General features: G+C 44.2%; 1 protein-coding gene across 21 annotated transcripts in view; it reads left to right on the top strand.

The window, feature by feature from the left end:
* The first annotated feature begins 2210 nt into the window (after positions 1 to 2210).
* The window catches only part of LOC144681869 (protein MTSS 2-like), a 180454-nt gene continuing 165400 nt past the window's right edge, over positions 2211 to 17264 (top strand). For all 21 annotated transcript variants that reach the window (XM_078543969.1, XM_078543970.1, XM_078543957.1 and 18 more), the window contains exon 1: positions 2211 to 2818. In XM_078543969.1, the coding sequence (XP_078400095.1) occupies positions 2747 to 2818 (72 nt within the window). In that variant the 5' untranslated portion in view covers positions 2211 to 2746. The remainder of the gene's footprint in view (positions 2819 to 17264) is intronic.

Below are 17264 nucleotides of genomic sequence, written 5' to 3'. Positions count from 1 at the left end.
AGTGTAATATTGATATACAGGTACATCTTATATACTAACAGTGCAATGATAGGTGTGTGTGGGTAGATTGTAGCTTATAATGAAGATAAATGCACACATGTAATGTGAGCATACGTATATATACACACATATATGTATATATTGCTGAGAAAAGACACATGCTGTTGAAGCTTTTTGTCTTGCACTCATCAGACAATTTGCAAGAATGCCAAATTGTAAAGGGAACAACAAGTTATATTGCATGAGAAGAGAATGCTGAGTGCTGTCAGTTATCAGTTAACTGGTGCATTCTCCATGGCAATGCCTCTACCAATCAGAGACCACTTTCCAACCAATCAACACTCTCTTCTCATGCTGCATAAATTGTTGTTCCCTTTACAATTTGGTATTCTTGCGAATTGTCCTGATGAGTGCAAGACAAAAAGCTTTGACAACATGTATTTTTTCAGCAATCCTCAAAGTTCTGTGCTACCACTTGACTATATATATATATTATATATACACACATGGATGAAATTGTGCACAGCTTTGGTCTCCTTACATAAGGAAGGATATACTTTCTTTAGAGAGAGTGTAATGTAGGTTCATTAGACTGGTTCCTGGAATGAGGGGATTGTCCACCGAGGAAAGATTGAGTAGACTATGTGTATGTTTCCTGGAGTTTAGAGAAATGAGAGAAGCTTTTACCAGACAGTATAGAGGTCTTCTGGTGCAGCGGTAGCAACCCTATCAGAAGCTCTGGGTTCAAGTCCCACACCAGGACATGTCAGCCACGGAAGGACTGTCCATGATGCTGTTCAAGAGGCTGATAATCATCCTGGGATTCCTTCCCCACTATTCCCCAGAGGGGAAAAACCCTATGTGAAGATGCTGTTAAAAAATTTTGAAGTGTTTAAAGTTCTTAAAGGGTTTGACAGGATAAATCCTGGAACTCCCTCCCTAGCAGCATGGTGGGTGTACCGACACCACATGGACTGCAGTGGTTCAAGAAGGCAGCTCACCACCACCTTTCTCTAGGGCAGCTAGGGATGGGTAATAAATGCTGGCCCAGCCAACGATGCCCACATCGCATAAGTGAATTTTTAAAAAATGCCGAGAGTCTAGAATGATGGGACAAAGTCTGAAGATAAGGAGTCAGATGTTTCAGATTGAGTTGAGGAGGAGATTCTCCAGTCACAGGGTTATGAATCTTTGGAACCCTCTCTTGGTGAGAGAACCGTGGACGCTCAGTCCTTGAGTTCAAGGCTGAGACCATTAGATCTTTCAGTAGTTCTGTTGAAGGGTCATGAGGACTCGAAACGTCAATTGTGTTCTTCTCCGCCGATACTGCCAGACCTGCTGAGTTTTTCCAGGTATTTCTGTTTCTGTTTTTGTTTTTGATCTTTCAGCACTGACGGAATCAAGGGATTTGGGAACGGGAATAGTGAATGATGGAGCCGGGAGGGGCTGTATGGCCGAGTACTCACCTATGTATTCGTTCTTATAAGGAAGAACTTCTATAGTGCCTCGCACGACCTCAGAACCTCCCAAAACGAAGTACTTTTGGGGTGCCGACGCTGCTGTAACGCGCAGCAAAATCCCACAAAACAGCAATGCGATCAGATTAATCTGCTGTAGGCGCTCGTTGACGAATACATGTTTTCACGTTGAGGTATATGTCCATGTATATTTGGATTGTGAGGATATGTGTTAAACTCGAAGAGGATATATTTCCATACGATATCCACATGAGGGTGCATGCACTTATGTTTCAGGGAGGCGATATATTTATTGTGGTGACTGATATATAACAGTCACACGATCTAATCTTTAATAACAGGCGCTACAGAGGCACGTCAGGTTTTACAATGGGCTCTCGGTGCTGCAGAGATTATTAATCCTTCTGCCCACCCCACCCCCCACTCTGCTCTCCTTGACTTCACTCCCTCTCTGACGGCCAATGAATTCCCTGTTTCCTTTGCCATGTGATATGTTTAGAGTTAGGAGGGGGTGTGGCTGGAGTTCCGACAGAGAGAATTGGCCCAGGGGTTACAATCCAGCCCGGGTTGGGCTACATTGTGTCTGTCTGTCGCTTTGCAACATTTTCTGTGCGAGTGTGTATCGAGTGGTTGTACAAGGGACCCAGGCTCAATAGCCACACTCTCGCCTCTCACTCTCCACCCCCCACCACCCCCACTCTTTGCCTCCTTTTTTTATTTGCTTCTCCCCCCCCCCCATTGCCTTCCCTTTCTTCTCATTCCGAACGCTCTCCGCATCCCGTCTTTTTCTCTCTCTTCTCGTGTTGTTCCCTCTGGGAAGTCATGGCACTGGAATATCACCATCTGCATTTGGGATTAATCCTCGGGTTGGGAAATTGAGTGTAAGGAATCGCCTTGCTCCGTGAAACTGACCAGAGGGGTATTTCCCCCCCCCCCCCCCCCCCGCAAAAAGAAATATAAGAAGGGGGAGGGGGAGTGAAAGTGACGAGGAGGAGAGTGATTCCGCGCAGATTTAAAACCTCCCCCCCCCACCACGTTACCATCACCACCACCACCCCCCCTCCTTCCAGTCTCTGCCGCAAACCCCCCCCCCCCCACCCCCTGCTCGACCATTGAATCAGAGCTGCTGGCTTTGCGGATACTCACTGTCATCTTTTTCAACCATCACACCGCGTGGAAAAGGGGTCCAATCCCCACCTCCCTCCCTCCCTTCCCCCGAGACATAAGTGGATTGAAATCGCGGTGTTTTATTCTTTGAATGTGCCAAGATGGAGACGGGGATAGATAAGGAATGCGGAGCTCTTGGTGGCCTTTTCCAGGCTGTTATCAATGATATGAAGGTAAGATCACTGTAAGTTTGGGGGAGGGGGGGGGGAATCGGATGGTTCGGTTTTAACATTTAAAGCTCTCCCTGCCCTGCAACATTGGCAACAGTTAAATTGAATCGGTCACCCTGAAGTGATTGTTGCTGTTTTAATTGAAGCTGTTTTAATTGAAGCTGTCACCCGCGAGAACTGCCCGCTGATTTCCTCCCCAAACTGCGATTTAAGTCGATGCGAGAGAGAGAGAGAAAAGCCCCTTTTAATATAAATAACCCGAGTTTTTCATTGTACCACTGAACACCGAGAGACTCGTTCTCTGCAATATCCACAGATGTCTGGGCGATTTCTATTTCTTGAAGGAGGGAGATGGATTATATTTTGTTGTGTGAAAACTGCTATATAATCTATTTGTGTGTGTGTATATTGTGGAGAACGAGGGCTGAGCCGCTTCATAGGTAAACTGGGTTAATGGAAGCGAAGATCGTTGAGCGCCCTCAATTGAGCCCAGTGGAGGGGAATATGATTTGCCTCTGTCTGTGTGTGTCTGTCTGTCTCTCTGTCTGTGTGTGTCTGTCTGTCTCTCTGTCTGTGTGTGTCTGTCTGTCTCTCTGTCTGTGTGTGTGTGTCTGTCTCTGTGTGTGTGTGTGCCTGTCTGTCTCTGTGTGTGTGCCTGTCTGTCTCTGTGTGTGTTTGTCTCTGTGTGTGTGTGTTTTTCTCTGTGTGTCTGTCTGTCTCTCTGTGTCTGTCTGTCTCTCTGTGTCTGTGTTTGTCTCTGTGTCTGTGTGTGTTTGTCTGTGTGTGTGTGTTTGTCTGTGTGTGTGTGTTTGTCTGTCTGTGTGTGTGTGTTTGTCTCTGTGTGTGTCTGTGTGTGTGTGTCTGTGTGTGTTTGTCTGTGTGTGTGTGTTTGTCTCTGTGTGTTTGTGTGTGTTTGTCTCTCTGTGTGTGTGTGTTTGTGTGTGTTTGTCTCTCTGTGTGTGTGTGTTTGTGTGTGTTTGTCTCTCTGTGTGTGTGTGTTTGTGTGTGTTTGTCTCTGTGTCTGTGTGTTTGTTTGTCTCTGTGTGTGTCTCTGTGTGTGTGTGTAGTCACTCAGCAGAGGGAAGGGTGAGGGAATGTGGAGCTGGGAGATATTAAAACGCACATTGCAATGGTAAAACAGACAGGGAGCGCTTGGCCATTTCGGCTTGTTGTCATTTGCCTGTTGTGAGTGGATCGAGCGGACAGAGTAGTCCCCTTTTGTGTGTGTGTGTGTGTGTGCCTCAATTATTGCCAGTTGACTTGCACGATTGACTTGGCGTTGTGACTGTATTCAACATTTCGATGAATCGATTCAATGCGGCCGAGGACGAGCCATAATTATTCGGGATAAAATGTTTTGGGGGTGGGCGGTGCGATGTCAAAATGGACCATTCCGCCCCCCCAAAAAACCCAGGAAAGAAACAGGTTTTGAAAGCATCGGCAAATTTTCAGTCTAAAAACATGTTGTAGATCCCTGTGCGGCGGACTGGTGATAACCAACCCATACATGTTTAGAAAACATTTCACATAAATTACATAAAATTAACGACATAGACAGTGAGCCGATAATAACTCCCCCCCCCCCCACCCCCCCACCCAAACTGTTCCTTTCCACCCCACTTAACCTTTGGGCAGTGTTAAGAATAATTCTTCAGAATTTATTTGTCCTCATTTTTGTTATAATAATTTTTCTGTATTTTGCTTACATTTGGTAGTTGCCTGTATTTTTTCATTGCACCCTTTTAAAAAATCTGGTCCAGCATGGACTCGATGGGTTAAATGGCCTCTGTGCCATAATGATTCTATGATTTATTTTTTACTTAGTAACTTTAATGACATCACAGCTAAATACTATTACTAATAACTTCAATAGGAAAGGGTGGCCTCCACTTTCTCTGATTTCACCCATTCCAACACAAGTCTGAAGAAAATGCCTGGCAGGGAAACATACCCTTTAAACTGACCTTGGCACTCCCCTCACTGGTTCTCCTGCTCCAAGGCAAATGTGCCCTATATTTCTGGCCATGCAGCCCCTCGGGACTGATGACAGGATTGTGGAATTAACAAAAAAAAATCCTTTTCAGCACCCAGGGTATGTTTGTTGCTAAGTGACCATTTTGTGTTCCGTCTTTTACTGGGCAGTGTTTGAGACGGTGCTGTACTTGCAGAATTGTGGTGCTGTCACTGAGATTTCGCTAATGTGTGCTGATTGGTTTGTGATATTTACATAACGTGTGCTTCTGAACTGAAAGGTTGTTGCCCTTCCAGACTTTGCTTTGTCTGTGTGAACTGTTTTGAAGCTGCATTACACTAGAGTGCTGGTGGGGTACAGGTCTGTCTCTCTATAAAACTGGCGTGCAGTATTGATGTGTACAGGTCTATCACTATGTAACATACAGTTCTGATCTGTTACTGTTTAAAACTGGAGTACAGTACTGATAAGTACATTGATTACTGTAATACACTGGGGTGCTGTACAAATGAATACAAGTCTTTCATTGTATTGCACTAATGTAGGTGCACGTCTGTCTCAATTTAACATGGGTACATTACTGGTGCTTACAGGTATGTCGCTATATAACACTAAGAGTGTTGCTGGGCACTGTGGTCACTGTATAACTGGGATACCATACTGGTGGCTACAGTTGTGTTGTGGGAGGTGATAATAATGGGGTTAATTTGAGGCGGTGATGAATTAAGAGTAAAACAGGAAGTGGCACGACATTAAAGTTTATGAGTGAAATGTGATCTGCTCCTTTGATCTAATTGGTACTAATACACTCAACAATCCCAATTTCAACCCTTCATCCAACATTCAAAACAAATAATTTCTCACCTGGCTTTGAGCAAATATTATAAAGATCAAAGGAGCAGCCGTGAACTCCCATTGGGGTTCCCCCCATCCCACCCTAACAGTTAAAGGAGTGCTGTCCTGATTTATAAAAAAAACTTTGCTAATGATTAAGAATTTTTCTTTTAAGCATGTGTCCCTTTTTTGGAAATAAAGTCTGCCACGTCAATTTGAGATTTTATGGAGGGTGCACTGCTCCATGTTGCTATGGTTACAGCAACGACACCTCGCTCCCTTGATACCTCTACCACCAAGAAGGACAAGAACAACAATGTCGTGGGAGTACCATCGCCTTCACTTTCCCTGCCAAGTCACACACATTCTGACTTGGACATACATTACTGTTTCTTCACCGCCAGGTCAAAATCCTAGAATTCCCTCCTCCCTAATACCATGTCTGCATACGGACAGCAGCAGTTCAAGAAGGTGGCCCACCACCCCTCAAAAGCAACTAGGAACTATCATAAAACAGGGACCTCCAAATCCCAAATACAAAGACAAAATAGTTTTTTAAAAAATATTTTGACTAAAGGTTACTTGGTAGCTAAAAGCTGGTCTAAATGAAGTTGACATTTTTTTTATTCATTCGCGGGATGTGGGCTTCGCTGGCTGGGCCAGCATTTATTGCCCATCCGTAATTGCCCTTGAGAAGGTGGTAGTGAGCTGTCTTCTTGAACCGCTGCAGTCCATGTGGCGTACGTACAACCGCAGTGCTGTTAGGAAGGGAGTTCCAGGTCTTTGACCTAGTGACTGTGAAAGAACGGTGATATATTTCCAAGTCAGGATGGTGAGTGGCTTGGAGGGGAACTTCTAGGTGGTGGTGTTACCATGTGTCTGCTACCCATGTCCTTCTAGATGATGGTAGTGGTTGTGGGTTTGGAAGGTGATGTCAAAGGAGCCTTGGTGAGTTGCATCACATGGATGGTACCCACTGATGCCACTCTGCGTCGGTGATGGAGGGAGTGAATGTTTAAGGTGGTGCATGGAACCTGCTTTGCCCTGGATGGTGTCGAGCATCTTGAGTGTTGTTGGAGCTGCACTCATCCTGGAAAGAGGAAAGTATTCCATCACACTACCAACTTGTAGCTTGTAGATGGTGGCCAGGCTTTGGAGAGTCAGGAGAGGAGTTACTCACTGCAGAATTCCCAGCTCCTCTCACCTGTTGTATTTATTTGGCTAGTCCAGTTCAGTTTCTGTCAATGGTAATGCCATTGATCAATGGTAATGCCATTGAATGTTTGGGGCAGAGGATCTCTTGTTATTCATCACTGTACCGTTCATACCGTTCACAGTCACGGAGATTATTGATTGTTTTGAAGCTGCCCTGTTCACAATTCTGGAGAAGGAGAATGGTGATTTATAGCTGTACCATTCAGTCTTGGAAAAGGTTGACAGTGGTTTGTAAAGGAATCATTCACGGTCCTGGAAAAAGCTAACAGTGGTTTATAGCTGTATCATTCACAGTCTTGGCAAAGGGAGATGATGGTTTTTAGCTGCACCTTTTACAGTTCCAGAGAAGGATATTGGGGAAATTTGGGGATTGTGATTTTCAGCTAAATAACTTTGGCGACTGGTCTAAGAAGTTGATCCTGTCAGTATGATTAGAGACTTGACTTGTCCTCCCGGATGTCTCGTAACTGAGTAAAAGGTTAGCAGGAGTTTAACTGTCAGCTCAGACTGCGATTTGAACTGACAATTGTCAGTTTCCTGCTGAATAATTACAAAGAAATTTCACCATTTAACCACTTGAGCACCAAATGTCCTTTGCACAGCCCTTTCCATCCCCAATTCTCATGTATTCCCTCTTTTTCTGAGTCACTTCCATCTTTAGTGCCACATCAGTGGTCTCCTGGCCAATGTCCTCCAGAAACTGCAGCATATCCAAATTCCTGCTGCCTGCAGCCTATATTCTATCCCACACCATGACCTGCTAACTCATCACCCTTACCTTGCCACTCTATCTTAGTTCCTAGCCTACCAATGTCCTCCATTTCAAATTATTTTCAGCGTGTTTAAATCCCTTCATGATCTTGTCCCTTCATGATCTTGTCCCTCCCTATCACCCCAGCCGCCTGCAACCCTACAATATCTCCTAGCTCATCTTGCCATTGGTTGTTCTACCTTCAGCATAGACCAAGCTCTAAATTTCCCTCCTTTAGACCCCTGTGTCTATTCCTGTTTTAGGGAACTCCTTAAAACTCCCGTCTCTGACAAAGCCTTTGCTCATCCTAGTGCCTGTTGTATGCATATTTTTTTATTGATTTGTTCATGGGATGCGGGCTTTGCTGGCTAGGCCAGCATTTATTGTCCATCCTTAATTGCCCTTGAGAAGGTGGACTGCCTTCTTGAGCCGCTGCAGTCCATGTAGTGTAGGTACACCCACAGTGCTGTTAGGGAGGGAATTTCAGGATTTTGACCCAGCAACAGCGAAGGAATAGTGATATATTTCCAAGTCAGGATGGTGAGTGGCTTTGGATGGGAATTTGCAGGGGTGGTGTTCCCATGCATCTGTTGCTCTTGCCCTCCTAGGTGGTAGAGGTCACGGGTTTGGAAGATACTGTCTAAGGAGCCTTGGTGAGTTGCTGCAGTGTATCTTGTAGATGGTACACACTGCTGCAACTGTGCATCAGTGGTGGAGGGAGTGAATGTTTAAAGTGGTGGATGGGGTGCCAATCAAGCGGGCTGCTTTGCCCTGGAAACATGCTGGCAACATCGGGTCAGGAAATTAGCCCTGTTAACCTTAGCTGCTCCTTTCCCACCCACCCCCAGTACTGATGGTTCAGACTATTGTTGAAACCCCATGACAAAGCAGAGCCTTCTCTAAGTGTCTTGGGTCAGGATTGCAGCCTCGCCCAACTACACCAAATGCAGATTAGCAGCTCATTCATCTCCTGGGTGTAGAATGGCAGCCAGGTTGATCTCCTTAATAGCAGCCTATATCCCACAGAAGTAATTAATTTTGAGACGTTACAGCATAAGGCGCTGGGTAAGGAACGTGTAACTATATTATTATGGGGTAGGCCTTTGCAATGGGTTTACCTTTGTGGGTTTTTGACTTGACATTGAAAAAGAACCTAAACAGAGCCTGGGATCGCAGATGAAGCCACAGCCTTCACAATTCCAAGGTATATAGACAGAGCTAAAGACTAAGACCAGGGTGTTGAAGTTGTTGAGTTGGTAGCGTCAGTGATTGCAGATCAAACATTTTACCGTCAGCTGAATGTTTTTAAAAATTGCAAGTTTTTTTGAGTTTTGCGCACTCAGTGTCTGCAACAAACAGGTGTAACTTGGTTAGATCTCAAGTAAAACAAACCCCTTCTACACTGCCATAGCAACGAGCATTAACCTCATTCTCAGAAGGAGTACCACCTATGACACCCACATGAGTTCTTTCTCACCATGCCAGCCATCTTCAATTTATCTTATTCATTGTTGGAATGTGAGTATAGCCGGTGAGACTGGTGTTTATTGCCCATCCTTAGTTGGCATTGAGAAGCTGGTGGTGAGTCGCCTTATTGAACCACTGCAGTCCATTTGTTGCTGTAGGTACAGCTACAGTGCTGTTAAGAAAGAGTTCCAAGATTTTGACTCAGTAACAGTGAAGGAAAGCTGATATAGTTCCAAGTCAGGATGGTGAGTGGTTCGAAGGGGAGCTTGCAGGTGCTGGTGTTCCATGCATCTGCTGCCCTTGTCCTTCTAGATAGTAAAGGTCGTTGGTTTGGCAGGTGCTGTCTAAGGAGCCTTGGTGAGTTACTTCAGTGAATTTTGTAGCTGGTGCCACTGTGCATCATTGAAGGAGAGGGGGAATGGGGGACTATTACTCCAACAAGTTAAACTGTATGTTGGTTGACCTGCTGCCCCTATTGAGATGAGAGAACTTGATGAAGAGCAGGGTTTGAACCCAGGACTTTGCAACTTTTGTGCTGCACATTGGACAGAGCACTTGCTCACTGAGCCAGAGAGGAGATTCCTGGAGGGGGACCCTGCATTGTATTCAATGTTTGCCAGGCCCACCACTGCACAATGTTTTTTAAGAAAAAGGATGCTTCTATTAGAAGGTGGAAATTCTGCATTATAACAAACAGTAAGCTCAGCAACAGGCATCCAAAAGCAATCAGTCTAACTCTTCCTGCCCCTGAGCTTTGCTGTCAGGTTTTATGATATTATTTGAGTTCTGCGTTGAATTACTGCCTTCTCATTTCTCTGCCAGCATTGATTGTTTTAGATTATCGCTTCGTTCCTTTAGAATCTGATATTTGATGTTGCACAGAGATGAGATATTTGAGTAACTGTTACATATCTTAAACATACTGAAGATAAGATTGTTTGAAACATTTTTTTTTAGATCTGTGACTGTCGGTTCTGTTAAACCCTTACTTTTGAAAAGAAAATTTTCGTTGAATGACAAATAGGTTTGTACTGGGCTCCTGAGACCCAGAAGGTCCCCGGTTTGATTTCTGACCTGTGCTGATTGACTTTTAGCTGCAGTGGGTCAGAGGTGCAAAGGCTAACCCAGTCCACTTGATCAGCAGCCCATCTACTCCTCCCAACTGTGACTGCCAGATGTACTGTCTAAAAGAGGCACTGCAGTTCATCACCAAAGCTCTTCAGCCAAGCACCTCCCAAACCCACAGCCTCCACCAGAAAGGCGAGGGCAGCAGGTGCAATGGGAACACCTGCAAGCCACTCACCACTGTGACTTCAAAATATATCACTGTTCCTTCACGGTCGCTGGGTCAAAATCCTGGAATTCCCTCCCTAACAGCGCTGTGTATGTACCTAAACCACAGGAACTGCAGTGGTTCAAGAAAATAGCTCACTACCACCTTCTTGAGGGCAATAGGGATTGGGCAATAAATGCTGGCCCAGCCAGCAACGCCCACATCTTGACAATTTTCAAAGATGTAACCAACTCGATCTACAATAGGCCACAGCACCCCTGACCTTGGGAGGAGAAAATCATCTACATTCCTCACTTCTGATTCCAACTTGCAAGTGGATGTGTGTGGATATAATTGGATTTGGCTGTGGAGGGTTGAATCGTATTTATTTCCCCCCATTTCCCTGGCTTCCACAAGCCCTGTTCTGGGGTACAGGCCCCTGTTGCTTTGTGGACAGGGGAATGATCAGCCCCCAGGGTGTTGGTTGTCGAGGTAAATATGACAACACTCTGGTGAGATATAAGTTTACTTTCCTCCTTATTTTGCAGGGAGACCTCTGATTTCTGCTTGACTCCATGCTGCACCATGGTCTCAAAGGGCAACTGAGTGGAGTGGAGGCAGTTGAACCTGTACGAGTCACCCCATCACATTGCATGAGGCACTCTACTGGGACACAAGGCCATTCAGCCCATTTGGTCTCATCATAGAACTCCAGCCTTACTGTCTTCCACCAGACAGGTTTAACATCTGTTCCAAAGGGTGACACCTCTAACAGCGCAGCCCTTCCTTAGGAATGCAGTGTAGTGTCAGTGCTGAAGTTCTAGACTGGGGCCATAACCTTCCTATTCTGGGCTGAATGATACCATCAAGCTGGCACATGGGCCTAATGCAACACTCGTGTGCAATGCAATTCTCACTTGTGTATTAGGTATTGGGTTAGCTTTAGTGTCTTTGAATTGCAAATAGAACTGAGGACTGACTGTCCAACTCTCAGTCAACTGTTGTGAATTAATCCAATGCATTCATCTCTACTCTGACCATCCCAACTTGGTTAACATTTCGTGTGCATTAGGCTGGATTTTCACCGCTGTTATTACCCAAACCCCTGCTCATCCCTTCCCTCTCCAACTCTCAATTGCTGAATTATTGTCCAGATGTCAGCCTTGACAGTGGTAGTACTCTCAGAACCTCCTAGTTCAAGACCCTGGGTAAGTGGAAGGAGTTTCAATGGGAGTGCATTTTGGTAGCAGTAATCCTAATTCAGTTAGGCTTAGGATAGTTGTGGAAAAGAACAAAGATAGACCTAGAGTAAAAATTTTAAACTGGGGGGAAAAGACTTTTTTTTACCCAGCTGAGATATGGTTTAGCAAAAGTGGACTAGAAACAACCATGTGAATTATTGTCAGATCAGTGCGAGATGTTCAAGGGGGAGGTAGAGAGGGTTCAGAACAAATGCTCCCAGAAAGAATAAAGGTTGGGATGGCCATATTGAGACCCCTAGATGCCAAAGAGATAAGTGCAGGATAAGGCAAAAAAAAGCCTCTTGCCAGATGCTAAAATCTCAATACTACAGAAAGCGGAGAGGAGTATAGAAAATGCAGTGGTGAAGTTAAGAAGGAAATTTGGAAAACAAAGAGAGGACATGATAAAATATTGGCAAGCAAAATTAAGAAAAACCCAAAGATGTTTTATAAAGACATAAAGAGCAAGAGGATAACTAAGGAAGTGGTAGGGTCAATAAGAGAGCAAAATATAAATTGAGTATGTGGAGGTGGAAGATGTAGGAATGGGTCTTAATGAATACTTTGCATCTGTCTTCACAAAAGAGGGGGACAATGCAGATATTGTAGTTCAGGTGGAGGATTGTGAAGAATTGGATGAGGAAAAAACATCGTCCAGACAGTGAGTACAATAGGCTAATAACCAATACAGAGTAATAGATAAATTGGGATCAAAGATTGGCAGTCAAAACTATAACCGAATAATGAGCTGCCTTTAAAGAAGAGAGTGGTTAGGCACAGTCAAGGCATATTCCCACGAAGGAGAAAGGTAGGACAAGTAAATCCAGAGCTCCCTGGATGGCAAAAGAGAGGGAGAGAGATTAAGATAAAAAAGAAAACATGTGCTTAGGACAGATGTCAGATGGATAATACAACCGAGAATTAGGCTGAATGTAGAAGGTTCAGAGGTGAAGTGAAAAAGCAAGAAACACAGAGTATGAGAAGAGACTGGTAGCTAACATAAAAGGGAACCCAAAAGTTTTCTATAGGCATGTAGATAGGGACATTGCAAGGATCAGTGCTTGGGCCCCAGCTGTTCACAGTGTATATCAATGATTTGAATGTGGGGAACAAATGTAATATTTCCAAGTTTGCGGATGACACAAAGCTAGGCGGGAATGTGCATTGTGAGGAAGATGCAAAGCAGCTGTAAGGGCATTTGGACAGGTTTAGTGAGTGGGCAAGAACATGGCAGGTGGAATATAATGTGAGAAAAATATGAGGTTATCCACTTTGGTAGGAGGATCAGATGTGTAGAGTATTTCTTAAATGGTAAAAGATTAGGAAGTGTAAATGTACAAAGGGACTTGGATGTCTTCTACAATAAGTCACTGAAAGCTAACATGCAGGTGTAGCAGGCAATTAGGAAGGCTAATGGTATGTTGGCATTTATTGCAGAAGATTTGAGTACAGGAGTAGCGAAATCTTGCTTCAGTTTTATGGAACCTTGGTCAGACCGCACCTGGAGTAATGTGTGCAGTTTTGGTCCCCTTAGGAAGGATATTATTGCCATAGAGGGAGTGCAACAAAGGTTCACCAGACTTGTTCCCGGGATGGCGGGACTGTCCTATGAAGAGAAATTGGGGAAACTGGGCCTGTATTCTCTAGAGTTTCAAAGAATGAGAGGTGATCTCACTGAAATCTACAAAATACTTAAAGGGATCCCTTAAAGGGATAGACAGGGTAGATGCAGGTAAGGTAATTTCCCCCAGTTGAGGAGTCTAGAACCAGGGACACAATGTCAAAATAAGTGGGAAGTCACTTAGGACCGAGACGAGGGGAATTAATGTTAAATCACTGATTCGGCCTCTACTGGAGTATTGCGTCCAGTTCTGGGCTCCGCACTTTAGGAAGGATGAGAAGGCACTAGAGAGAGTGCAGGAAAGGTTCAGGAGAATGGTTTGAGGGATGTGAAACTTCAGTTATGTAGATAGAATGGAGAAGTTGGACTGTTCTCCTTGGAGAAGAGAAGGTTGAGAGGAGATTTGATAGAGATATTCAAAACCATGAGGAGTCTGGGCAGAGTAGAAAGGGAAAAACTGTTCCCATTGGTGGAAGGGTTGAGAACCAAAGGGCACAGGTTTAAGGTAAATGGCAAAAGAAACAATGGAGACATGAGGAAAACCTTTCTCCCACAGCAAGTGGTTAGGATGTGGAATGCACTACCTGAGGTTGTGGCGGAGGCAGGTTCATTTGAATCATTCTAAAGGGAATTGGATTATTATCTAAAAAAGAAGTGTGTGTATGGTTATGAGGAGAATGTGGGGGAATGATACTAGGTGAAATGCTCTTTCAGAGAGCTAACATAGGCACAGTGGGTCGAATGGCCTCCTTCTGTGCTGGAATCATTCTATGATTCTAGTGAGGGAGGAAATAGTAAGTGGTTTACATCTTTGAAAATGAATAAGTCTCAAGGGCCTGATGAAATGTACCAAGCTGCTAAGAGAATGAAGAGATGAAATAGTGGTGGCTCTAACCACCGTCTTCCAATCCTTTCTGTCTAAGGCAGGGTGCAGGAGGACTCGAGAACCTCTAACTGGGTTCAATTGAGTAATTATAGGCCAGTCAACCTAACCATGGTGGTGGGAAAATAATTGGAAAATATTCCAAGGGACAGTATAAATTGTCATTCCTGGGATGGTGGGGTTGTGCTATGAGGAGAGATTGAAGACACTGGGCCTATATTCTCTAGAGTATAGAAGAATGAGAGGTGATCTCATTACAGCGTACAAAGTTCTTACAGAGCTCAACAGGGTAGATTTAGATAGGATGTTTCCCTGGCTCGAGAGGTCTAGAGCCATGGGATATAATCTCAGAATAAGAGAGAAGTCATTTAGGACAGAGATGAGGAGGAATTTCTTCATTCAGAGGGTGGTGAATCTTTGGAATTCTCTACTCCAGAGAGCTGTGGTGACTCAGTCATTGAGTATGTTCAAGATGGATAGATTTCTAGTTATTAAAGGTATAAAGGGATATGGGGATAGTGCAGGAAAATGGGTAAAAGATCAACCATGATCTCATTGAATGGCAGAGCAGGCTTGAGGGGTCAAATGGCCTACTACTCATCCCATTTTCTATGTCCCTATGAAAGGCATGGATTAGTCAAGGACAGTCAACATGGGTTTGTTAAGGGAAGGTTGTATCTGACTAACTTGATTGAATTATTTGAGGAGGGAATAAAGGAGGGTCAATGAGGGTAGCACACTTGATGTAATCTACATGGATTTTAGCAAAACTTTTGACAAGCTCCCATATGACAGACTGGTCAGAAAAGTAACAGCCCATGGGATCCAAGGCAAGTGACAAGTTGGATCTAAAGTTGCCTCAGTGGCAGGAAGCAAAGGGTAATGGCTGAGGGTGTTTTTGTGACTGGAAGGCTGTGGGGTCCTTCAGGGCTCAGTACTGGGTTCTTTGCTTTTTTTTTTGTGGTGTAGATCAATGATTTGGACTTAAATGTAGGGGGCATGATAAAAAAGTTTTAAAACAATACAAAAATTGGTCATGTGGTTGATAGTGAGGAAGAAAGCTTTTGACTGCAGGAGGATATCAATGGTCTGGTCAGGAGGGCAGAACAGTGGTAAATGGAATTCAATCAGGAGAAGTGTGAGATAATGCATTTGGGGACAGCAAGAAAGGCAAGGGAGTACACAATAAATGGTAGGATAGAGAGAAGTGTAGAGGAACAGAGGGACCTTGAAGTGCATGTCCACAGATCCTTGAAGTTAGGACAAAGTGGTGGTCAAGAAGGCATATGGGACACTCTCCCTTATCAGCACCAACACAGAGTATATGAGCTGGGAGGCTTTGCAGGAACTGTAATAACCCTAGTTAGGTCACAGCCAGAGTACTATGTACAGTTCTGGTCACTACATTACAGGAAGGATGTGATCGCACTAGAGAGGGTACAGAGGAAATTTACAAGGATGTTGCCTGCACTGGAGAATCTTAGCTATGAGAAAAGAGTGAATAGGCTGAGGTTGTTTACTTTGGAACAGAGGAGATTGAGGGGAGATTTAATTGAGATGTATAAAGTTATGAAGGGACTGGATGGAGTGGCCAGGAAGGACCTATTTCCCTTAGCAGATAGGTCAATAAGGGTTGGAGGTAGGGATTGTTGTAGAGCATAGATTTAAAGTAGACAGATTTAGAGGTGACTTAAGGAGAAATTTTTTTACCTGAGAGTAATGGGAGTCTGAAACTCACTGCCTGGAGGGGTGGTGGACGCAGAAACAGTTGTCACATTTAAAAGAATACTTGATATGCATTTTAGCTACATCAGGGCTTAGATTAAGAATTGGAACGTTGGATTAAGCTGGATACCTTTTTGTCAGCTGTCACAGCCATAATGGACTGATTGACTTCTTTTTGTGCCATATCTTCTCTGTGTTTCTGTGTGCCTTGCACAGTATTTACCCTCCAGCCAACATCTGAATGCTCATATGCCTGACGTGTTTTATGACATCAGGAGAGAGACTTCATTATGTTGGCACAGCTTCCTGATTGATGGCGCCTGAGTTTTAGGTGAGTTTGACTTTTTGACTTGTTCTTATACGTGTGAACCAGACTGGAGTGAAAAGTCATGAGTGGGTGACCTGGAAGGGGATTTGGAGTTAATACTGATGCAGAGCATAACACTTCTACACAGCACATTGCAGTAACTAGAATACAGGGTTTAGACTTGGCATTATCCAGTGGTGATGCTGGTTTTTGAGTATGCTGTTTGGACAATGAGAATCGCACCCACAGGCTTTGTCTTTAAATACAAGCTTAGTTTTCTGTTAATTTGCATGCCTTATAGTGTGAAGGCTTTTTTGTGTTTTATATTAACTCTTACCAGAACATAAGCAGTGTACCCAACTCACACTGCCTATCTCCGGATCTTTGGTTTTCCCATTTGGGACAAGATAGGCATTTTGAACAGGATGGGAGATTTTTGCATTTTCCTTCCCTGCACCATCGGGAGGGAGACTCGGAACAGATTAGCAGTTTTCCAAGGATCCCAGACCAAGAAGTTAAAATGGGTAATTCAATTCAGTTCCCCTGTATTTCAAATCGAGGTACAGTGATTCCCTGCATTCATGTTGCTAAATCCCGAAAGCAAGATTTGCATTTACATATCATCTTTCACAGCCTCAAGTTGTTCCAAAGTGCTTTGGAACCAATGACATGCCTTCTGCGGTGGTCATAGTTGTAGGAAACATGACGGCCAATTTGTGCACAGCAAGATCCCACAAACAGCAATGTGATAAATCGCCAGATCAACTTTGGTAACGATGTTGGTGGAGGGATAGATCTTGGCCAGAAGGCTATGGTGAATGCTCCTGCTCCTCTTCAAAATACTGCCATGGGATCATTGATGTTCGTCTGAGATCTTAAAGTCTCATCTAAACTATGGCACCTCCAACAGTCTCAATACCTCACTTGAGTGTCAGCCTGGATTATGGGCTCCAGTCACCTGAACCCACAACCTCCTGACTTGGGGCAAGCAGTGCCACTGAACCCCACCTGACAACAGCTCCAATATCTCAATGGTGCAATCCCAAATCCATGTGGGCTTGTGATTCTAGATCTGGAATAAGGGAGCCAAGTGTAGCAAGATAAGCATGGGAAGGTAGCATGGACATTGGCTCCAAAATGGTAAAGGATCACTGAGTGCA

The sequence above is a fragment of the Cetorhinus maximus genome, chromosome 6 (genome assembly GCF_964194155.1).
Source record: "Cetorhinus maximus chromosome 6, sCetMax3.hap1.1, whole genome shotgun sequence".
Classification (NCBI taxonomy): domain Eukaryota; kingdom Metazoa; phylum Chordata; class Chondrichthyes; order Lamniformes; family Cetorhinidae; genus Cetorhinus; species Cetorhinus maximus.
The sequence above is the reverse complement of the archived record's forward strand: the minus strand, read 5'-3'. Positions and strand labels throughout refer to the sequence as shown.